Below are 24,427 nucleotides of genomic sequence, written 5' to 3' on the forward strand. Positions count from 1 at the left end.
ATAATCATGCTGCAGTGGCTTGCTGAATAGATGCACCAGTTGAAGAAAGCATGTGGCAGTGTACCCAGAGTATCATTAAATAGGAATTTAATTTTAAGCCTATGTTTGAGATCCACTGACTTTACTGTGATTCAGCATATGCATAAATTCAACTTCTGCCTCATGTCCTTGAATCTAAACCTTAGATTAAAAATTCTTGATGGTAGAAATTGAAATATCATCTGTAAAAACAGTCTGTAAGGTCAAACATACTATTGCTGTTTAAAGTAGTAAAAAACTCTTGATTAAAATTATGCTGACTGTATTTGCTAAAAAGGACAAAGCAGTTCATTCGATATAATTGCATTCGCTCTGCCCTTTTTTTTCTGGAAACTATTGCTTGAAATTTTCAGAGCCCCATTCTGTGACTTGAATGTTCGTAGCTCAAAAGAAGTTGAATAGTGTGGTTTTCATAACAGAGAGCAACTCATTGTCTCTTCTGAATTACACGTTTATTTAATGAATGTTTGTTTTATACAGTTTTCATGTTTGTTTGTTTCATTCTAGTCTGCACTTACGTTTTTTTTTGGAATTCATTCAAATGAAAAGCAGTTTCAGGATTTCAGAAGTTCCTTACATGACTTACAATTGACCCTGCTGCTTCTTAAAAATTTGCTTCCCCTTTACAGAAGTCCTGTAATATTAATATGTGAATTTGTTTCTTAACCGAAACATGAAGTTAAGTCAGTAAGGTAATTGCAGAATTACCCCTAAACCCTGAAGAAGATTTCCTTTGGCAAGCTGCTTTCTAGCTAACCCATCAAATTCTCTAGCAGAACAGCTATTTTGTATTAAAGGCTTTTGCATAATGGCCATCTTCTCTTATTTACTGCAAGCTGCTGCACTTCAAACAGTGGATGTGTTGCTTTTGTCTGTTCATTGCCTTCTCATGCAGGTACAATTCTCATTGAAGAAGAATGACTTCGTACAAAACCTTTCCTTGATTTCTTTACTTTTTAAAGGAAAATGTTGAAATCAGTGTCCTGCCAGCAGACACTGCAAATTCTTTTTATTTCTTCACTTATGTGTGAAATACCTGTGTACCTGTAATATATGGTTAGTGAAGCACAAGCTTAGCTCTACAGACCAGGAACTGAGAGGGTCTACAATATCCAGCATTTTAATCAGCTTGCTGCACTTGGGGAATGCATTAGGGAAACAAATCGTTTGGTCTATAAAAATTCTTAGCTTCAAGTCTTTGGAAAGAAGTTTATTATTGCGTGGTTTATTCTGAGCACATGAGTTGTTCACTAGGAATGCTCATTAAATTATTGGTGTGCTGTCTTGGAGCTTCTTAAGGTCTAATAACTGCACAGATTATTTTCTAACTCTCTAGACTTTAAGAAAAGGAGGCAGTATCTTGAAGAGTAACTTCATGTGTCTTCAGCAAAGCCCCAGACTGCCGTCTCTGAGGAGAGGGGGAATACAGGAAGGAAGGGAAAAACTTGTTTCTCTGATTTAAGAAATATCATTTCCAAACAGCTGACAAGGAAAACTGTCATGAAAACCCGGTGATGAAATGTTACTATGAATGTGCCTGAAGTCTTTGGTTATTCCATTTATCAAGCAGCTCCTCTGGCAGGCTCATACTTGTCACCATTCATGGAACAGTTGGCAGAGATGTAGAATTACCTGAAGCCTCAGTTTTTACATACATCAGTAAATCTACAGAACCCCATTATTTTTATAGCTGGCTGGTCAGCTGACAACGACTAGGAAAGGAGGTAGCTGGATAAGGTATAAATTTTTCTGTAAAGCAGTGCTTCCAGAAACGATATGTCTCTGGTCAAAACTTCCAGAGGTTTTTAAAATTAAAAATGGGGGGTTTTTTAGAGAAAAACCCCACTATTTTCTCTTTTAGAGCTTTTCTATACAGTTTTGGGATTGTTTAACCTAAAATCCAGTCTTCGTATAGAAACACCATTGAGAACACCATTTTTTCATTTATACTAGCCCCCTTCTTTAACCTTGACCTACCTTTTAAGACCCAGAGGTATGTAAACTGCTGTCTACAAAGCCTGCCAGGGCTCTCACAGCAGCCCGTTCTTTGTCAGTGCCTTTCATAAAAGCAATCCACCAAAAAGTTTGAATATCTGAGGAGCTGTTTGGTGTCTTTCTTAGAGCCCCTCATCTGCCTCCCCAGTACCTGAAAGCAGCTATGAAATTTAGTGTTCTTTCTCCCTTTAACTGTATTATGTATGTGCAGTAGAGCCAGCACTTGCTCTGAGAGGTGACAGGGAGTTGGCTATAGTATGCAGTACTCCTGTGAACTGAAATAACCTGTGTGGCCCATCAGATACACACATCTGCCATAAAAGACTGTTAACCAGTTTAGCTGGCCATTGCCCTAATCCATCCTTTGCCTTTACCTCTCTCCCCATGGTTCAGAGGTTGGGAGCAGACCTAGCACACATGAAACAGAGATGAAACAGCAGCTTGTACGTCAGCCAACAGCAACATGGAACCTGCAGGTCTTCATAAGCAATCCTAATGTTCTTTTTTTTTTTTAAAAGTACTTCAGGATGGAATGTTGCTGAACAAAACATGCCAAGAATTTCATTCTGAATTCTTGAAGACTGTCAGCTTCCCTCCCCATTCAGTTCTTCCTTGCAGTCGCTCCTCCCTGGAAATGGTAGCTTTGCATAATGGAGCCTAGCTAGAGCCATGAAGGTGCAGAGAAATAGTCCTCCAGGATCCTAACTTGAAACTTTGCAGCACGGAAGGGGCTACCTAAAATCTGGCTGAACAGCAACATATCTGACTAAGGTTAAATGAGCAAGAGTATGGTTTTGTACATTTGTGAGCTGTGGGTTGAAGACTTCAGAAAGCTATGACTATGAAAATCCAACTATTTCCTACCTATGAAGTATCTGTCAAATAGTCCAAACTGGAATTTTCTGATCAAGAGAAATCCCAAGTTTTGGAAGACATATATTCCTGAAAGCAAATTCTGGAAGGGACATATTCCTGAGAATTTGGGAAAAAGCATCTGCCATCATTTTTTTGTATCACATTTCCAGGACTGTTGCTCTAGAAAGCCAGTGGTGAATTAAACTGTTTCCAGAAAACTGTCTTAATGACACTGTCATATTATTCTAATGGAAAAGATATTCTGCACACTTCTGTAGCTCCTCTCATCCCAGCACCTCCAAGCAATTTACAGACACTAATGAATTGTGTGTCACTGTTATTATTCTGAAGTAAGTAAACAGCAAGTCAGTTTTGCAACAGAAAAAAAGATGAGGCTTAGAGAGACAAAGGTCAGCTTGTGTTTGATCCTGGCATGAACATGTGAGAGAGGAAGGAGCTTTCTTATTAATTTATTGTAGAAAGCTAGAAATATTTACAACTCCTACATTCAGAGATGTCACTTGGTTGATAACCCCTGCAACGCTAGCTGCCCTAAAAGTCTCACCAAGGAGTGATCAGTGAACGGCTGCTGTGAAAGGGATTACATGGAGTAGCTGGCTAATGAGAGCAGTGGTATGGCTTCAGGATGGGTCTCCTTGCTCTGTGGGCAAGGGATACTGACAGCACTCTAATATCTAACGATTGCACTTGAAAAGTCCTGCATTGCTTCTTGTGCTTAGCCGCTTCTAGGCTGCTTAGTTGAGACATAAGTAACTTCTCCAAAATCAGACAAGAAGCAGTGACAGACCAGGGACCGTGATTCCCATTGCTGTTTGCTTCTGCCCAGACAGCATTCGTTCCTCCAGACTGAATGCTCTAACACATGACTGATTAATATATTGTCTTACAAATTTTAATAACTTCATCACTTCTTTCTCCAGAGACATCCTAAAATGGAATTCTACCATATCAATGAGTTTTCCACATGATACTCTTTAAATTCCCATATGTTAATGTAAATGCAGCTTACAGTTTCCACTACTTTATTTTTCTAGCTGGGTAGCGAAACCAGTGTGACCTTCGATGTTTCTTTTAATTGAGTTGTTATTTTGCTTTCCTAGCAGAAGGTCACTTTTTTGAAAAACAGCCCCCAGGAGAGCATGCTGCATTAGCCACACGTCAAAGAATGCATAGGACACTGAGGAATCTCTTCATCCCAGGGGCAGTAAGAAGTTATCAAATTAAATGGAAAAACGTTGAATTTCTTCAGGGAAATTTTTAACCCCAATGTTTTTACAGCAGTATTTGCAAACTCTCATCCTATTCCAGGACAATATGAAAGCTACAAACAAAAAAAACCCCTAGTCTGAAGAAATGCAAGCACCATTCTTTTAAAGATAAGATTCCTTTTCAGATGAGGTAGGTGATGCAGAAAAGCCTGGTATTTAAACAGGGCAACTTATGGCCCATCTGAGAAGGCCAGTTCCACCTGTATCCTTGTGGCTAATGAGCAGATGGGGATAGGTGCCCAGGCTGGCATGCGGGAGCAAACCAAAGGCAGCAAATAAACATCCCAGCTGGGGAACTGGCTAAAACTGACCAGTAGAAAATCCTAGGCACAGGGCTGTGGGGAAATTAAGGCCATCAGTAGCTCTTCTGTAACCAGCTCTGTAACCTCTGACAGGGTACAGGTTACTGGGTACAGGTTGCTCTACTTTGGCCTGCTTCACTGTCAGTATGGCATTCGTGACACTGCACTGCACAGTGCTGTACAGCATCCCCTCAACATTACCCCTCTCCTTTCAAGGGTGCTGTCGTGCTTTTCTCGTTGCCATAAACGCCACTTTAATAGTCATTTTATGTGCAGTGTCTTATAAATCAGTTACAACTCACATAAAGTTCAAGGTGGGAAATATTTGGCATTCAAAAACCATGCTTCTCCCTAACTTTGGTTTGTATTGCACTAAATACATGCAACACGTGGTAAACCATTGCTAGTCCTACCACCCACTAGCTCAACTCAGGTCTTTGCCCTCATTTCCAGCCTACTTTCTGTTACATGCTGAAACTGCATATGCTTTGCTACCTTCTTCAGGTATGCTGATCTTTTTGCTGCAGAAAGTAAATATTTACTATACTGTGCAAAATTACCAGATGTGTTAGGCACATGACAGGAATAGACCTTCTGGGTCCTGGAATTTAGATCCTCACTGTCACAGACAACCACGATGCATAACCCGTGTCTAGCTCCCTAAATTTGTCCAACTCTCTATTGAAAATAGTTTGGATTTTTGCCAGCTGGACAACAATTTCAGTCTTTCACACCTTTGTTGGTTAGAAATGTTCTAATTCCTAACAGTTTTATTTGCATCTTTTGTTTATAGCCGTTCATTCTTGTTTCAGTATTGTTCTTTGGCTGAACTAATTATTTTCCCTTCCTAGCATTTACTCTCCCCTCGTGTATTTATGGAGCAATCATATCTTCTCTCAGCTTTTAATTGCTGTGTTAAGCAAGACAAACTCACATCATCTCGTCTCATAAGATATTTTCTCTTGTTCCTTTTTCTTGTTATGCTAATAACTCAATTCACCTTGAATTCTTCTTTCTTAAACACAGGTAATCAGAACTATGCACATTAATTCTGATAATGACTTACTAGTGCCTTGTACAATGGCATACCCTGCCCACTGCATCGTAGGAATTTATGGCTGATCACACTGGGATCCCATTTGTTACGTATTGTTTTCTCACCTTTCTGTTACTGGCAAGAAAAAATTAGACATATGCTGACTTCTTGTGCAAAGGTATTCATTATAATAAATATATGACTTGACTCAAAACAAATTAGAGGTCCTTTAATTTTCTGATGGCCCATACTTCATCTATGTCATCAACAATCTGTGCAATTCTATTTTCCATCTCTACTCTTTTTGGAAGAAAATCAAATGTGCTCGATCTGTAAAAATTCTCTTCTTCCAAAAATCAAAGTTTTTTTCGTCAAAGAAGGATATCCATTACATTGACTTTGTTAAATCTTTATATGCTTTCATATTCTTTGTGTCCTGCCCACTTTAGAAAGTGATATCTGCTTCACTTGCTGGCTTTGTGTGCACTCTTACCTTGCTTGACTACAGGGTAAAGTCTGGGCACTAAGTCATTAAACTATGGTAAATCAGTTAGTTTACATTTTCTTCATATTTTCCTGTAATTTGAAATAAAAATTCACATGTAGAACTGAAGTCAACAGGCTGATAGGTAAAGACTTTCTTGTCCTGCTGCTCTTTAAAGTTACTGTGTGACTTCCTGCTTTAGTTCATGTGGGATAGTAGTAGCAGAGTGCTACTTTGAGCTCAGTTGACTTCTTCAACCCAACTTCGTCACTGAGTTTTCTGTTTTAACAGGGTAAATGGCAACATGTTCCAAAACAAACTAGGAGGACAAGCTTCCTCTCTTCTTGATAGTAATGACTGAATTTGGTTTACTTCATGACTGGATGTGTCTCCTCCTGAAGACAATGTGTCAGAGGCTAGATCCACTAGCAGACTTAATCATCTCAGTACAAAATTTTGATACTTAAAACACCCATTCAGCTGCCACCTAGCAGGAAGTGTGTCAGGCCTGAGTGAGCCTCAATTTTCCAAAGGAACTTCCTCAAGATGTATCCTCTGGCATGCCCAGATGTGCTTGCATCCAGTAACACCTGAGTAGCACATGAAGAGCTCTGCTTTCAGTGGAATAGCCAGTGCTCTGCCTACCTTATGTGGCCAGACTTGGCAGATGTTCCCAGTGAATTCCTTTTCTCTGCCCACATGAGCTTCAGATATCTACCTTCCACTGCATCTGTGGATGCTCTGATCACTAGATTATGAGGAAAAAATGTCTTTCAATATCCCAATCTTTTCTTCACCGCTTTGCAGGAATAATGGCATTCTTAGTGAGCCATGGAGCGAATGAAGGGACAGACCTAGTGGCTAGGAGACCCACCTGAGGTGCAAATTTTTTTCCCCAAAAAAATACTTCAATATTTAAAAATTCTTATCTGAGCAAAGGACAAGTGTGCGATTTTGATAACATCCTGCCCATGGGACTAAAATGAATCTCAACTGTTCTTTCAGTAAGTAAATAGCTCACACAGTCTCTGCAGTCACAGAATCACAGAGTCACAATGCGGTTAAGTCTGGAGGGGGCCTCTGGAGGTCATCTGGTCCAGCCCCCCCGCTCCAGACTTTCTCCCTGATCTCTGGGGCCTGGGACTCCTGAAGGCTGGTCTTGCTAGTAAAGACTGAGGCAAAGAAAGCATTCATTACCTCAGCTTTTTCCATGTCCGATGTCACCAGGACCCCTGCCTCATTCAGCAGTGGGCCCACGTTTTCCCTAGTCTTCTTTTTGCTACTGAAGTAGCACGTAGATACTTAGAGAAGCCTGTCTTTTTGCCCTGCTCTCTCCTTTCAGAATCCTGAATTCCACCATCTCGTGATCACTCCAGCTGCTGCTGTCTTCAACCTTCACATCCCCAGCAAGCCCCTCCTTTTTTGTGAGTGTAAGGTGCAGCAGAGCATCTCCCCTCATTAGCTTCCCTTTCACTTGCGTCATGAAGTTGTCATTGATGCTCTTCAGGAACCTTGCTTATGCTCTGCTGTGTTGTCTCTCCAAGAGATACTGGGGTGGTTGAAGACCCATGTGAGGACCAGGGCCTATGAACATGAGGCTACTTCTAGCTGTCTCTAGAAGATCTCATCCACTTGTTCTTCCTGGTCAGATGGCCTATAGCAGACACCCACTTTACTGTCACCCATACCACTCTGCTCTTTAATCCTTACCTTTAATCCTAATCATCGACATCATCCCATACATTGAAACACCATGAGTGAGGAAATCTGAAATGGTCCAACCAAGCTGCATTGTTTCCTGAGTCTATGTGGCCTGAATCCAATGGGTATTCTGGTCCTAGTTCATTTAGATGCTTTTGAGAGTCTTTCTTCTGAGTGTTTAAACAGGGTCTTGGTACTCTGTAAACTACTTCTTTTCTTTAAGTTGGGCTTTTTAGATATAGTGTTGGCAATTGCTTAGTTAGCTTATTGAAAGTCTAAATTATCGTTTTTACCAAAGCATTTCAGTTTTAAAGTAGAAAAATATTTTCTGTGACTAAATCATAAGATATAATGAAAGAGGAGTTATTTTTAATAATAATACAATTGTATCCATGATGCTTCAAATATTTGTGCACAGGATTAATTCAAATGATGTCAACAGATTGATTCAAGTGAATATAATTTTTTTCTCTTTAAGTGTTTACAAGAACATTATAATATGGTAGATGCTAAATGTTCGTGTAGAGTTTTGGCCACAGATTTTCGTAACACTTTGCAGCATTTCATCACGGTTTAAATGCTAGTTTTAAAAAATATCAATTTAAATCATGATGAAAATTAATTAAAATTTAAGTCACTCTTGATTCAGTCCCTGTCTCTCTGACTTCCCTTGCTACAGTTCTGAGGACAAGGAAAAGAAATATTTCTTCTCCTGACTTTTCATTCCGAAACTTTGCACACATGTATAATTTAAAAGAAAAGAAAAACATTAATGTAAAATTTTGTTTAAAAGCTAATAAAACAGTGAATCTCTTTTTAAGAAAAGCATGAATGCAGTTACTGTCACAAGACTGTCTTTACACTGTCTTACAAAATTTAGGCTTTTTATATCCTCTTGATCTAAACATCTTGACTTTGTTTTTAAAATAGAGCTTGGATCACTGTAGTGCATTTTGTCTCTACTCGTGTAATAGCATGAATGCTTAACAACAAATGTTTTATGCAGTCATAAATCCTTTCACTCACTCTTTTATGTTTTCCATTGTTAAAGCAGGAAGTAGGAATGGGTCTCCTGTTGGCTTTACATTTCATGAGACTCAGCACAGAGTGAAGCAAAGTAGTTCAGAAAAGGTGGCTAAATCAGGCAGGTCCCTCACTCGCATACCGGTCAAAACTGAGCACAGACCGTGTGGTTGTGCCCTTTATCCTCTGCCAGTGTGTTACAGGAGTTTTCTACCTCTAATTACCATGAAGTCAGAGCACATATTTTTACCTCCAACATGTCAATTCTGTCTCCCACTCTCCTTTAACGCTCCATGATACTCCTGCTTTGCATTTTTTGTAGATTTTTTTTCCTGCTGCAGAATAAAAAAGTAAACAACACCAAAGACATCATCTTCCATTTTGGGGGGTCTACTCTGCATGTTGGCAACTGTAAATAATTACAAGTATAGTTCTGAGAGACGAAAATCTTCTCTAAAGCTTTTGATAAAAGGGAGCCACAGTTAGCCAGGTCCATCTACCCTGCCCCCTCACACACTCTCTTTTCACATACGGAGTTTCTATGGGAAAAGTAAACTTGAGTCATATTTTTGGATGGTCTTTTTTATTGTGTTAGTACAGTGCATAGTGCAAGAGGGTGATGATGACCCCTGGACAGCCACAGAGAAATAAGTAGCAGCCATGAAAAATTGCTTATAAAATAGCCTCTAAAAATGACAAAAAAAGCAATTTCTCATAGGAGAAGAAGCCACTCTCTGCTCTCAAAAATCTCTCTGATACGTTGTTGTGCTCAGACATAATCTGATTCCATGAATGTTATCACCCACTTTTATTTTGCCTTTCGTCTAACAAAAAATAACTACTAGTTACCCCAAACCCTTTATATGCTGCATGGGAGACCTCTGTTTTGATGGCTCTGCTTCCCCCTTGTCGTGGTGTCTTCTGTTGCATGGGACCCATTCAGTTTCATGGTAAAGCATTGCAGTTAAAAGGATGTAATGAAGTATATTATAACCCACTACAGACAGGAAAGCACACGCCTCCTCTCCTTTTCCACTCAGTGCACTGACTACAGTTCCCTTTGTGTGAATCATCTCTCACAAAAGAGACCAGAAGATATTGCTGCTGTATTTTTTTAAGCTTTAGTAACTCTCATGAGATGAATCAACAAGACCTTCAACTGAGTCACCGTTCCTTCCTTCCTTCCAAGCAACTAAGTAATTATTGGAGAGGGCTGGCTGGATGGGAGGTAACGTCATCTATCTGAAATTGTATTTATTGCCTTAGAAGTAAAGCAAGTAGGTGTTTTTTCAAGCCCTGCTCTAACCATCTGATGTTTGACCTTAAACAAGTCCTTTCACAGATCTTTGCTTTGGTCCTCTGTTTATGCAGGACTGATAATGTTGTTTTTCATTCTTGATGTCCGTGGCTGAAAATTGCTACATCAACTAAAATATAATGATAAAAATATGAGAGTTGTTTCCAAGTGCTTATCTACAAGACAGCTGGAGTGCAATTAGCATAACTGAAGTAATTAATAAATAATTATAATAAATAATTGTCTTCTTAGGGCATATTTGGCTTTTGTATGATCTTTCATGAGAAAATTTGGTACTTTCATTTAAATGCAATATTTTTTATCCCCCAAAGCAATCTAATCTAATGTGTAGGAAGACTGGTATTTCTGTTTGATTGGTTTGTTGATCGTTGAGTTTATTTTAAAGTGAAATAAAAATAACTGATTCTTTTTTATTACCAAAATCAAATCCCTCCTTATCTTTGTCCTCACACATATGCTTACTTATGATGAGGAAAGTGCTGTATTCACTTCTGATTTCCCTTGATATTGAGCTCCAGTATAGTTCTGCCTTTCCAAAATATTGTGAATTACTTGTGTAAGTGGTTGTCTGCCAGTAGAAAGAGAATTTGTGTCTGTCTACAAGATGAGAGAAGCCAGGAATATTTTTTTTTTATTACCTTGCACCTGGAGAGCATTTAGCCAGTTGCAAGTAGCCTGTGTGCTTTGGAAAAGGTCGAGATGGGTTTCCAGCAGTTAAAAGTTCCCCCTCAGCTGCAGTCAGACAGCAGATTGGACCACCCTAGGGAAAACTCGGGAAAGGATTGTAAGTCTGCACTGTTCTCTGCTCCAGCTTCTGCTCCAAAGGAGTAATCTAAACTTGCATGTGCATGGCAACACAATGGCTCAGTGACATAATCACTCTCTACCAGAAACAAGCTGTAACCAAGTGCTGCATCTAACAGATATGCCTCTTTCTATACGCAACTTCTTAACCTTCTGAGAGCAGACTATGGTAGTGAATAGCCCACTTTTAATACTAGTATTGTTGAAACAGTGGAGTTGTAAATGTGCATTTGAGGAAATTACTCTACACAGTAGTATCCCAGTATTTATTTCCTTAAATACTGAAAAACAGAAGGGGGAGGGGAGGGGAGCAGGAAGGAATAGTGTTGCTAGCTGAAGTCATGTAAAACAGCGATAAGGAAGCATTGAAATACACCTGCAAATATTTCAGAATATGTAGATAGGGATGGATATCAGTGCAAGTGGCATGTGCACAACAAAATTAAGCTTGATGCTGCAGACGAGCCAACAGGCTAGAAGAATAATGACCTGTAATTTTTTATTTCTTTATATGTATTTACTTGTAACAAGCTGTAATTTCTTTGACTTTCCTAATGCAATCCAAGAGGAGTAATCATGCACTGGAGAAAAATGGAAAATGTAGGACTTTGTGATTTACTTTTTGGAACTGAATTATGCAGGAAACAGCAATAATGCACAATTTTAGTTGCCAGAAATATAGATCATGCTAGCAAAATCTTATTTAGTAGACACTATTAGAATCCTCTAGCCATAAGAATACAGAAAAAAGCCATCCTGGTGCCATGCTCCAGAAACACACATTTACTGTGAGTGATACACCGCTGGTAGTTAATACACTTTTTAATTTCTTCCTTCTACCTGCTACTGTCACTGTAGTCTTATCTAGCATGAGCTTCAGCAGACCAGCTCACTGTTATGTTCAAATTCCATCCAGAGAGGCACGTATTCAGCATTAGAGGTTAAGCAAGAGAAACAGACAACAGATTATCATCAGCAAACTAATAGTCCTACAGTCCATCAGCATTCTTTTTCACTGAAGTTGATGAAAAAAAATTACAGTGGGCTTCAACCAGATCCCCACAGAGAGCTGTCACGCGCACATTGAAAAAGTGTTTCCTGATGTTCAGAGAGAGCCTCCTGTGTTTCAGTTGGTGCCCATTGCCTCTGGTCCTGTCATTGGGCACCACTGAAAAGAGCCTGGGTTCATCTTCTTTATACCCCCTTATCAGACATTTATATACATTGATGAGATCCCTCCTGAGCCTTCTGTTCTCCAGGCTGAACAGTCCCAGCTCTCTCAGCCTTTCCTCACCTGAGAGATGCTCCAGTCCCTTCATCATGTTAGTGGCCATTTGCTGGACTCTCTCTCGTATGTCCATGTCTCTCTTTTGCTGGGGAGCCCAGAACTGGGCTCAGTACTCCAGGTGTGGCCTCACCAGTGCTAAGCAGAGGGGAAGGATCAACTCCCTCAACCTTCTGACAACAATCCTACTAATGCAGCCCAGAAAACCATTTGTGTTCTTTGCCACCAGGGTACATTGCTGGCTCATGTTCAGCTTGGTGTCCACCAGGACCCCCAGGGCCTTTTCTGCAAAGCTGCTTTCCAGCCAGGTGATCCCCAGCGTGTACTGGTGTGTGGGGTTGTTCCTTGCCAGGTGCAGGATTTTGCACTTCCCCTTGCTGAACTTTGTGAGGTTCCTATCAGACCATTTCTCCAGCCTGTCAAGGTCCCTCTGGACATCAGCATGAACGTTCCAGTTTTGTGGCATCTGCGAACCTGCTAAGGGTACACTCTGCCCTGTCATTATCTAGACTATTAATGAAAATGAGAAGAGGATTGGAGCCAAGATTAACCCCAGGGGTACACAACTAGTTACTATCTTTCCTGTCTTCCAGCTTCCCTCTGCCTTCTTTTCATGTGCCTTTTCCACAATTTTTTGTGGAAAAAAAAATTTTCCGAGTCAACTGGTATATATTGAATATCTAAGATTAAAACCACAGATGAGGATAATGAATTGCAAGGGCTCAGCATGGAGACAATAGATGAAGATTGTTAGGGTAGAGGGAGTCTATAATCCAACACAGGCAATGAAAGAACAAGAAAACAGCTAGCTATTCAGTCTGGCGGCCAGATAGATGAAAATATATTGGAACGGTCATAAAATGAAATTATGAAAGAAGGATTTTAACTTATGTAATTCCCATTAATGCAAAGACGCTTGGTTCCTGTAAACAGAAAGCTAGGATTTAGACTTATTATTTGTCCAGTTATTGAAATTACTAGTGCAATTGTAAATCTTACTAGAAAGAAGATGTGAAAGTATCATGGAAGAAGAACAATAATGTATTAAAGTTCACATCTTTTAAATATACAGCAAATCAATTTATTTGTGTGCAGTCTTGTCTTACAATGTAACAACATAGTCATAAGCATAAGGAGAGAGCAGCTCTTGTTGAATCAGGACGTCTCTCAGTAGATCTAATTCCTTGTCCATTTGCAAAGAAATGTCACTGCAAGTTTGCAGCTGCCAGATGTAGATACTCCACACAGTAGAGATGGAATCAAGTGCCTTCAGGCTGCAGACTAAATGGTGGAGAAAATGAGGATCAAAAATATGAGAAGGACAGGCATTTCAGAGGATGCCCTTTTCTGCATTTGACAAAGCCTTTTTCTTCATTTTTCATTCTGATTTGGTTTTTTGGTCTACAGGATACTTCGAAAATTTCAAAATGAAAACATTATATAAAAACACACTGAAAAGGTCATAAGCCACTTCAGACATTCTGAAGAGTGCTATATTCCTGATGAATTTGCAGAGGAATTTAGTAACTCCTATTTACCTTAAATTAGTTTATTTAATCTTTGCAAAAAAACACCCTTGGGTTTCTCTTTGTACCTTTTCTAATTATTATGGTATCATTTTTTCCAAACCTTTGATGGTTAAAGCCATTCAGTTATACATATTTTCATTCTTTGTCTTTCATTGAGAGGTTAATTTCTCTTCTCCTTTCTATACATGTTTCTAGACTTCCTCCATCTGAAGGTAGAATGTCTTTAAAAATATTTTCTCCAGGCAACAAGAATTTCACTGAGCAGAAATCAGTAATACTGTTACAGAATGTTTGAAATCACTCATATTTATAAACTAACTTTACACTTATATCATCAAAATGTTAGTTTCAATAGTAGTCACTGTACTTCCTTTTTCACAGGGAAGTAACATTTTATCAATATATATGGTAATCTCTCTTCCCACATACCTTAAGTCCCTGAACATAAAGGCAGGGACTGGGGGGGAACAAAATCCCTCCCATCATAACACAACTCAAGTTCAAGACCACCTGAGGAACATGAACATGCGTAAGTCCATGGGACCTACCTGACAAGATCCATCCCAGAGTCCTGAGAATTGGCTGATGTAGTTGCCAAGCCACTCTCCATCATATCTGAACTGTCATGGCATTCAGGTGAAGTTCCCAGTGACTGGAAAAAGGGAGAAACATCACACCCATTTTTAAAAAGAGTAGAAAGGAGGAAATGTTCCCTGGGAACTACCAACCAGTCTGCCTGGTAAGATTATAGAACAGATCCTTTTGAAAGCTATTTCAAGGCATATGCAGGACTGGGAGGTGAGTAGAAACAGCCAACATGGCTTCACCAAGGGAAAATTGCGCCTGACTAATCTAGCGGCCTTCTACGATGGAGTGACTGTATCAGTGGACAAGGGAAGAGCTACTGATGTCATGTGGACTTCTGTAAGGCCTTTGATATGGTCCTTCACAACATTCTTGCTGTTAAATTGGGGAGACATGGGTTTGATGGATGGACTGTTAAATGGATAAGGAACTGGCTGGATGGCCGTATCCAAAGAGTTACAGTCAATGGTTCAATGTTCAAGTGGAAACCAGTAACTAGTGGTGGCCATCAAAGGTTGGTTCTGAGACCAATACTATTGAATATCTTCACAAGTGACATAGTTGTGGGATTGAGTGCACTCTCAGCAGGTTTGCAGATGACCCCAAGCTGAGTGGTGCAGTGGATAGCTTGAGGCAAGGGATGCCATCCAGAGGGACCTTGACAGGCTTGAGAGGTGGGCCTATGTTAACCTTATGAAACTCAACAAGGCCAAGTGCAAGGTCCTGCATATGACTTGCGGCAATCCCCAGTATCAAGACAGAATGGGTGATGAATGGATTGAGAGCAGCCTTGTAGAGGAGGACTTGGGGGTACTGGTGGACAAAAAATTGGACATGAGCTAGCAATATACACCTGCAGCCTAGAAAACCAATTGTATCCTGGGCTGCATCAAAAGAAGTGTGACCAGCAGGTCAAGGGAGGTGAATCTGCCCCACTGCTCCACTCTTGTGAGACCCCACCTGGAGTACTGCGTCCAGCTCTGGGGCCCCCAGCACAAGACAGACATGGACCTGATAGAGTAGGTCTAGAGGAGAGCCACAGAAGTGATCACAGGGCTGGAACACCTCTCCTGTGAAGAAAGACTGAGACAGTTGGGATTGCTCAGCCTGGAAGAGAGAAGGCTCCGGGGAGACCTTATTGCTGCCTTTCAATATATAAAAGGGGCTTACAAGAAAGACAGAGAAAGACTTTTTATGAATGCTTGTGGTGACAGGACAAGGGGGCAAGGGGCAATGGTTTGAAACTGAAAGAGGGTAGATTTAGATTGGCTATCAGGAAGAAATTCTTTACAATGAGGATGGTAAGACACTGGACCAGGTTGCCCAGAGTTGTGGATGTCCCATCATTGCAAGTGTTCAAGGTCAGGTTGGATGAGGCTCTGTACAACTTGATCCCATGAAAGATGTCCCTGCCTGTGGCAGGGGGATTGGACTAGATGATCTTTAAAGGTCCCTTCCAACCCAAACCATGCTATGGTTCTGTGATTCTGTGGTTATCTATCTAATGGATTGTTTTCTCCATACAGAATATCAGCTTGTTCTGAAGGTTCAGAAAGATGCTGAGCCTCACTTGTTATTATATCTTGTGGTTGGATTTATACCATGAGAAGTGGGTGTTAAATGATGTTAAATCAAAGTGATAGCTTTACTCACCTTTTCCTTCTTGACACTTACATAAATGACTGTGTAAGATTCAAGACAGTGTAAAGTTGCATGATTTTTTTTTTGTTTGACTTGTTAAACTACAGGCGAATGTAGAATGTGTCTAGTCTGTACAATGAATGCCCATGTTAGAGAGATACCTGAGCTAATTCTAAGAAAGATAGCATATCCACATAAATCAGCCCTCAGCTATGCTGGGTTTGATCCTAGGTGCAGTATAGCCTCTCATTAGAACTAATTACTCTTGGCACAACATCATGCTGATGCAGCTGTGCAGCTTCCAGAGCTAGTTCATTTGGCACTTAGCTCAGGGATCACTGCAGTCTTGGGCATAGATGTGTACTGTCATTTGGTCAAATGAGTGAAGCTTTTGCTCATTAGTTCAAATGGCCATCCCATTTGGGAATTAGATAAATGATGAAATCTTCCAGATGCTTAGTCCAATTATTGTAAATATGGTCATGATTTTTGACAACTACCTGATTATTAACAGACATCCAAGCTATGCAGTAATTCCTGCATTGCAGTCAAGTAACTTGGACCAACAGTTTCTCTCTGAAATGTTGTTTTGCCGGCTTTAATTTTTATTTGTGTCCTTTGAGAAGTAGCCTCCTCAAAGCAGGTCCTATGTTCCAATATGGCACTTCAGAGTAGCATCTGTGGCCCTTTCTGCATATTTTCAGCAGCCAGGAACTTAACAATGCTGTTTCAATGGCATGGCCGTCTCTCACCCCTGTGCAAATGAGGGTAGCAGGGCAGGTAATTAAGAGATGACTTTGTAAAACTATCTTTAAACTCATCTGTCTGAGCAGGAAAGGTGGACAAGATAGCTGCTTTCAATCCTGGAAAGCCCTCTTTTCTATCCAGAGTCTACTAAAGTCAGTGGGAAGGTTTCCAGTGACGACAGGTATGAGACCTGATCTTGACCCTGGTGATGGATTCCATATAAAGATACATAAACCACTAGCTCTAGATACATGCAGCATGTCTATCTGTTGATTAAGTTTTCATTCATTTTCAATCATTTCACTGAATTCTGTCTACTGGTGTAGTCAGTGAGCCCTTCGTCAGCAGTGTATTTACAAACTGTCCAAGAAGTTTGGCAGATGTTGCCCTTACAGAGATATTTTCAAGCTGTTGTTTTCATGGAACAAGCAAGCAAAGTGGAGGGGGGAAATACCTGTCTGGCAGGTTTTACAGTTTATAGTTTATTGTTGTATCCTGTTTTACAGCCAAGGAAGTGAGCTCTGATTCTAGCCGTAACAAGGCATTTATGTTCTAAGAATGGGATTTCAAAAGGATCCTAAAGATGTTAGATACTATTCCCTTTAGTATAAGTCAACTAAAACATCAGTGAGTCCCATTGAAGGGTATAAAAATACATCAGGGGAGGTAAGAGAAACAAAGTACAAGGGAGGAGATGTATGTGTTTCAGAGAAAGGATAATGGGACAGAAGGAGAGAAATACACAACTACAGGCTGGGCGGGGAGTGGATTGAGAGCAGCCCCAAGGAGAAGGACTTGGGGGTATTGATTGATTGATGAGAAGCTCAACATGAGCCGGCAGTGTGCGCTTGCAGCCCAGAAAGCCAACCGTGTCCTGGGCTGCATCAAGAGAGGCGTGACCAGCAGGTCGAGGGAGGTGATCCTGGCCCTCTACTCCACTCCTGTGAGACCCCACCTGGAGTACTGCATCCAGCTCTGGGGCCCCAGTACAAGACAGACATGGAGCTGTTGGAGAGAGTCCAGAGGAGGGCCACGAAGCTGATCAGAGGGCTGGAGCACCTCTCCTGTGAGGACAGGCTGAGAGAGTTGGGATTGTTCAGCCTGGAGAAAAGGCGGCTCCAGGGAGGCCTAACTGGGGTCTTCCAGTACCTGAAGGGGGCCTACAGAAAAGATGGGGAGCAATTCCCTGTTTATGAGGGAGTGTAGTGATAGGACAAGGGGTAATGGGTTTAAGCTGAAGGAGGGTCGATTTAGATTAGATGTTAGAAAGAAATTCTTCCCTGTGAGGGTGGTGAGGCACTGGAACAGGTTGCCCAGAGAGGTTGTGGAGGCCCCATCCCTGGAAGTGTTTAAGACCAGGTTGGATGAGGCTTTGGGCAATGTGGCCTAGTGGAGGGTGTCCCTGCTCATGGCAGGGGGGGTTGGAACTAGATGATCTTTGAGGTCCCTTCCAACCCAAACCATTCTATGATTCTATGATTAAATAGAGAGACAGGCATACAAAACTGACTGTAAGGAGGGTTGTAATCCCTCCTCCTTTTTTTTCACCACTGATGTGTCTTAAGAACCTCCACCTACTGTTTAGCATCTTGTGAGCACCCACCCATCTGTCAGTGTCTCTTTCTTTGCTAGCAGCCTCATTATAGCTGGAGATCCTAGCCTGCAATTATCAACAAGGATCAAACTAGGAAAATAGAGACTTGAAACACAAGGAGTTCTAGGACAATGGGAGACCTAGCTGTTTGTAGATCTTGAATGCCAGAAAAGTCTATCAACTTGTTTAGCCTGACCTTCTGCATAGCAAAGGACATAGAAGTGCATGCTACTTCCTGTACGGTTGAGCCTCAGAACTTTTGTTTAACTAAAGCATATTTACAGAAAGCCTTCAAAGAAAGGACCCAAGGAACGCAGAATCCCACAGACAATGCAGTCATAAAATCATAGAATCATAGAATACCAGGTTGGAGGGGACCTCAAGGTTCATCTGGTCCAACCTTTTCGGCAACAGCATGGTCTAGACAAGATGGCCCAGTACATTGCCCAGCCAAATCTTAAAAGTGTCCAGTGTTGGGGAATCCACCACTTCCCTGAGGAGATTATTCCAATGGCTGATGGTTCTCATTTTGAAAAATTTTCCTCTGGAGTCATATGGGAATCTTCACAGGAATAACTTGTACCAACTGCCCCTGATCTTTTCTGTGTGACTCCTTGTAAAAAGGAAGTCTCCATCTTCTTTGTAGACACCCTTCAAATACTGGAATATGGTGATAAGATCTCCCCTAAGCCTTTTTTTCTCAAAAGAACAAACCCAAGTTGTCTCAGCCTTTCCTAATATGGCAGGCTTCCCAGTCCTTGGATCATCTTTTTGGCCCTTCTCCGGACCCCCTCCAGCCTGTCCACATCTTTTTTGTATAGTGAGGACCAAAACTGAACACCATATTCCAGGTGTGGCCTGCCAGGCCACAAGTAGAGTGAGATAATGACTTCTTTATCTCTGCTGGTGATGCCCTTGTTAACGCAACCCAGCATGCTGTTGGCTTTCTTTGCCACAGTAGCACACTTGAGCTGCCTGTCCACCAGGACCCCCAGGTCCCTTTCCATAGAGCTGGTCCCCAGCTAGGTAGATCCCAGCCTGTGCTGCAGTCCAGATTATGTTTTCCCAGGTGCAAGACCTTACATTTGTCTTTGTTGAACTTCATAAGGTTCTTGTTAGCCCACTCTTCCAGCTTATACAGGTCATCCTGTGGGGTGGCTCAGTCGTGTCCCTTCCTTTTTATGGGCAAATGCCTCATAGATTTGAGATGAGGAAATGGTGGAGTCTGAACAGAGCTAAAAAATAAGAACACAGAACAAAGTGTGACAAGGGCATTTTGTTTGCCAAAGTTGCACTTCAGTGTCCTGAACAGATGGCTGACAATGACCTGAGACCTTAGAAAATTGAATCGATGAAAGAAACATGTTGAGATTTAATTATATGTAATTACACAAGGCATAGAAAGGGTAAAATTAAGCCACAAGTCTCAGTTTATTGAGTGAATATATGTGGCAGGAGCATATAAAAAAATTCACCCTTGTTCAATTTTATGAAGTTTCCATCACAGAACCTTGTACTGACTACATAAACTAAAATCACATTTATTTTCTTTTATTATTTCATAATTAAGCAATTTCAAGCATTTGTTCCATGTGTGATCCTTATTCTCATTTCTTAGAACAGCAGGTTTGAGTTTTATGGTATTTGGTAGAATAGAAAATAAAATTATCATTAGGAAAACTCAATTCATGAGCTGCAAAGCGACTGACCAGTAGAAATCTCTTGGACCTGTGCACCTCATTTTCTACATGTTTCTGAAAAAATCCTGCTCTGGTTCCGTTGGTCACTGTGAATAAATAGTCACATGTGCATATGTATGTTAGATATATTTTAATCATCCCCTTCAAAAGTTTAACAGAATGATACCACTGTCATGTCAACCAAGGATGTATTCAAGTCAAACATGCTACATCATGCAAGGGTTATATGTGCGAACTTTACTTGAAAAGTAAAGCATACTTAGGAAAAAAAACCTAAATAATTGCTACTCTTCTACATAACTAGTTATACTGAACTTCTGAAAAAAAAAATTGATGTTGTACTGGGTCTGGCTGAGATGGAGTTACAGTGCTGTGTTTTGGATTTGTGCCTAAAACAGTGTTGAAACCACACCAGTGTTTTGGCTATTGCTGAACGATGCTTGCACAGCATCAAAGCTTTCTCTCTTTCCTATTTCTCCCTCAGTCAGTAGGCTGAGGGTAGCAAAGAAGTTGGAAAGGGACATAAAAGGACAGTTGACCATTGGGCAGAGGGATACTCCATACTGTACAAACCATACTCAGCAGTAAAGCTGGGGCAGAAGAAAAAGAAGGAGCAGGGGCAGCACGGTGTGTTCAAAGCCCCATCCAACCTGACCTTGCACGCTTCATTCTCCCAGTCCCCTGCCTTGAGATTCAGGGACTCAAGAGATGTGGGAAGAGCAATTGCCAGTGAAAACTGAGACAAAAAAGTTGAGTACCTCAGCCTTCTCCATATCAGTTGTCAACACATCTCTTGTCCCATTTATTGGGGGGGTACAATTTCTTTTGTCTTCCTTTTTTGACTGATGTGCCTGTTATCAGGTGTTCATCCATTTTTGTTAAGGTACAAGTACCAATCATTTTACCTAGAGATACCCCTGATTGGAGAATATACTTGATCTGTAGACTCAAAAATTCATTCCAATGGAAACTGAGAATGAAGACTCAGAACCAGCAACATAACTCACATGTGAAATGTGCTGTCGTGCAGCCTCTGCCCATCTGCAAAGCTCTTTTCATTGACATACTTCATGTTTTTTCAGTCCATCAGTCTAGCAAATAAGTTTCTTCCCCACTGGTTTTGTAAGAGTCATGGTTTTAGGTTGCTTGGGGATGGATCAGCACAGTCCATAGATGCTGTACTGGCTTCTCTAACTTCAGCATGTCAGCAGGTACATGCACTGAAAATGGACTTTGATGAGAAGATTTTTCTGGAATATTTTTCCTTCCCTAACTTTAAATATAAAAATATAATATGAATTTATACAAATAGTACTCTTATGTCAGAGTGAATAATTTTCTCCAATAAGTACAAATTTCATTAAAAGTCTTTCAGGCTGTGAGACAGATTTCAGTTTAAAGGCCTGCATAAAGCTAGACTATGCAAGCACAGAACTTCTACTTGAAATATCTCTATTTGCCAATTCTCTACACTTCTTTTTCTCTTTTAAAGGAAGAACATTCTTCCTTTAAAAAATGAGAGATGTTTCCATCCAGAAGACCAAGAGCTTGCAAACAAGCACACTTGCAGAGGTTTTCAAAATCCTGTATGGGGTTGTACTTAAGGTACCCATGAGCAATATCAATAGTGCCATCAGTTGCCTCAGAATAAGATGAAAAGTCTGCTAAGGGGTTCTCATTTTACAGCCTTGTAGACAGACAGCTTTGGGGAAGCAATTCAAGCCTGACAGTGAAGAGATCTGAGGCAGTTCTTCAAAGCAAAAAGTAAAGCAGAATTACACACACACCCTTGAAAATAGACTCAAACATAACATACAGCTGAAGTACTGGAGAGATTTTACTCTAATTCCTAATTTGCCTGAGTTTATTGGCAGAACCACTGAAGTTATAAGACACAATAACATTAAAATGAAACATCTTTATTTCTATAATGGCAAGCTTTGGCTCATACAGATTTTGTGTCTTGTAAAGTGCAAAAGAACAAACAGACTAAATTCATGGCTTATGAAAGGCAGTTCACTCAAGAAATGAAATTATTTTATTCAGCAGAGAATAGAGTACAACAGCAATAAAATATGTTTTAATTTTTTCTTTTAGAAATAGCCAATTTTACAGGAAAAAATCAAAGGTGTCAATTGTATAATAAATCTGGTTTGAAAGAATATTCTCTGTAAAAAGTTTATTCCTATCCTTCCAGTTTTCATAAAAATGTACTTAATTCAGTCTGACATAATCTTGTGAAAATCTATTAGGCCGTGTACAAAAATATTTCCCACTATTTGTCAATATTGTTAGTGATAATGATCATGGAGTAGTGCTTCTACCACTGTTTAATAGCCTTGCCAAGTAAGATTTTTATAAGACTGGTTTTATTAATTCAACCAAAGAAGAAACCACAGCTGTACTGGAACACTGAGACCATAATTAGGCACCTGAGATTTTTCAGAACAGTTAAAAGGGTGCTGCAGCTTTTTTATTTTATATCTAAGAAAAACAAATTAAATGGAACTCTTGGCTGTCTTCTGTCTGGTATCCTCCTTTGTGAATGCTATCACTGATAATCCATTTTCTGGTAGCCTTTTCATCTGATGTTTTGCCACCATAATACAATTTACATCCCCAAATTATATAAAATAAATATCAGTAGGAAAGTCAAAATTATATTTCTTCATTCCAAAATCATCTATATGTTATTAATCACACTCCCTGTTTAAGAAGACTAAGTGATTTTGTTTACAACAAGATGGGTTCCCTTTTTCTTGGTGTTTCAGCTGCTACGGAGGTTTCCTTTTCGTTTGATGTTGGAAATGGTCCCGTGGAAATTGTCGTTAGATCTCCCAACCAGCTCAATGACGACCAGTGGCATCGGGTCAATGCTGAGAGGAATGTCAAACAGGCCAGCCTGCAGGTAGACCAGTTACCCCTGGAGGTCCGGAAAGCACCAACAGAAGGACACACGCGACTGGAATTGTACAGCCAGCTCTATGTTGGTAAGATGCAGAGTGGGTAACCGGGCTTTGCTCTCACATGCTGAACACTCTTTGCCTCATGTCTTGCCAGCAGAAGTTAGTTTAATGTGGGAAGTTGCACTCCTGAAGCACTTGCATGACAACACAGGGCAGGGCAGGGGGGGAATTTAAAAAAAAAAAAAAAAAAAGAAGAAAAGAAAAGAAATACATGTCCATAATTACAGAAATAAGATGATCAACTAAGAGAAAAATATTCTGTTTTGGCAACTTGTCATTTTTGTCTTTCCCCACCTGCAGCTCCTGGCTGAAGGTGCCTCTAGTAGGCAGTAGTAGTGCTAGTAGTAGTGCCAAACTCCTTTTTTGCCACATGTCACCCACACACACTCACACACTCACATTCTCTGTCTGTCTCTCACACACACACATTCACCACAGAAGTGAAAAATTCTGTATAGCTCTTGCCAGGACTGCACGTGCCTGCAGTGCCCATCGTAGCCTCGGCAGCACTTCCACCCTCTAGGTTTGATCATTGCCCGCACTTTTGCATTCACAGCTATCGCTACAGTCTTTTTGCTTTAGTCCCATGGGCTGTTTGCCCATTTGATGTAGGAAAGCATCACACAGTGTTACACAAATGCATTCCCTGGAAACAAGTTAGTCCAGCTGCTTTCTGGAGCTGCTGGTCTCTGCTACATTTTGGGCAGGCTATTCCAGCAGCACTTGTATTTCTCTGACTGCTAGCCCCAGGGCTGCGAAGTGCAGACATGCCAAGTGCCATTAGCTGGAATCAGAACTGCATGAAATGTTGAGCAAAGAAGCACTTTCCTCCCTCTCCAGATATCTGTTAACAGGAGAAGAGGGAAAGGAAAGAAAGACATTATCTCATTTTTTTTCCCATGTTAGTCAGGGTTCAACAGCAGAAATGAATTAAAATGATGGTTAAAGCCTTCACTGCCTCAGTAAACAGCACAGTGTTACTGCAAAGTGTGTATAATGTGTCACCAGATGTGCAGTCATTATTTACAAGCTCAGATTCTCCTTTACTGCTGACTGTGATCCCAATAAAATGTAGTTTCAAAATAAGCTGAAATGTGAAGTTTGTTTAAAAGATGGAGCCTTAACCTTTTAAAAGAAGTATTAAGCCCTTTGCTGAAAACAGGAAGAGCTGGATTTTTTTTCCAGCCTGAGTTCTCGGGGAATTGTTAATAATGGTGACTTTTATTGATAGCTTTGAATTAATTGTAATACCAGCAATGTTTTGAAATACCTAGTACCTTTATTGCCAAAAACTGAATGTCCAAATCTGCACCAGATTTTTTTTTCTTTCTGAATCATATCCATTTTGTACAAGTTGGTGATTGGAGCACACATCTCAAAGAACAGATGTAAATCCTTACTGAGAGTCAGACAGAGAATCGATTTGAGTTGGAGTGTCCCAAATGTACACCCTGAACATCGGGGCCTGGAGGGTAATACCAAACAGGAATTATTTCGGTGCCTCCTGTTCCACTTTCTGTAGAATAAATATCTA

The 24,427-nt window shown here is 40.5% G+C and overlaps 1 protein-coding gene across 2 annotated transcripts in view; it reads left to right on the top strand.

Moving 5' to 3' along the window:
- CNTNAP2 (contactin associated protein 2) overlaps positions 1-24,427 on the top strand; it is a 1,224,243-nt gene that overhangs the window by 1,092,077 nt on the left and 107,739 nt on the right. For both annotated transcript variants that reach the window (XM_075745282.1, XM_075745283.1), the window contains exon 17: positions 22,699-22,917. In XM_075745282.1, coding sequence (XP_075601397.1) covers positions 22,699-22,917 — 219 coding nt within the window. The remainder of the gene's footprint in view (positions 1-22,698; positions 22,918-24,427) is intronic.

Source organism: Balearica regulorum, chromosome 2 (genome assembly GCF_011004875.1).
Source record: "Balearica regulorum gibbericeps isolate bBalReg1 chromosome 2, bBalReg1.pri, whole genome shotgun sequence".
NCBI classification, from domain to species: Eukaryota; Metazoa; Chordata; class Aves; order Gruiformes; family Gruidae; genus Balearica; species Balearica regulorum.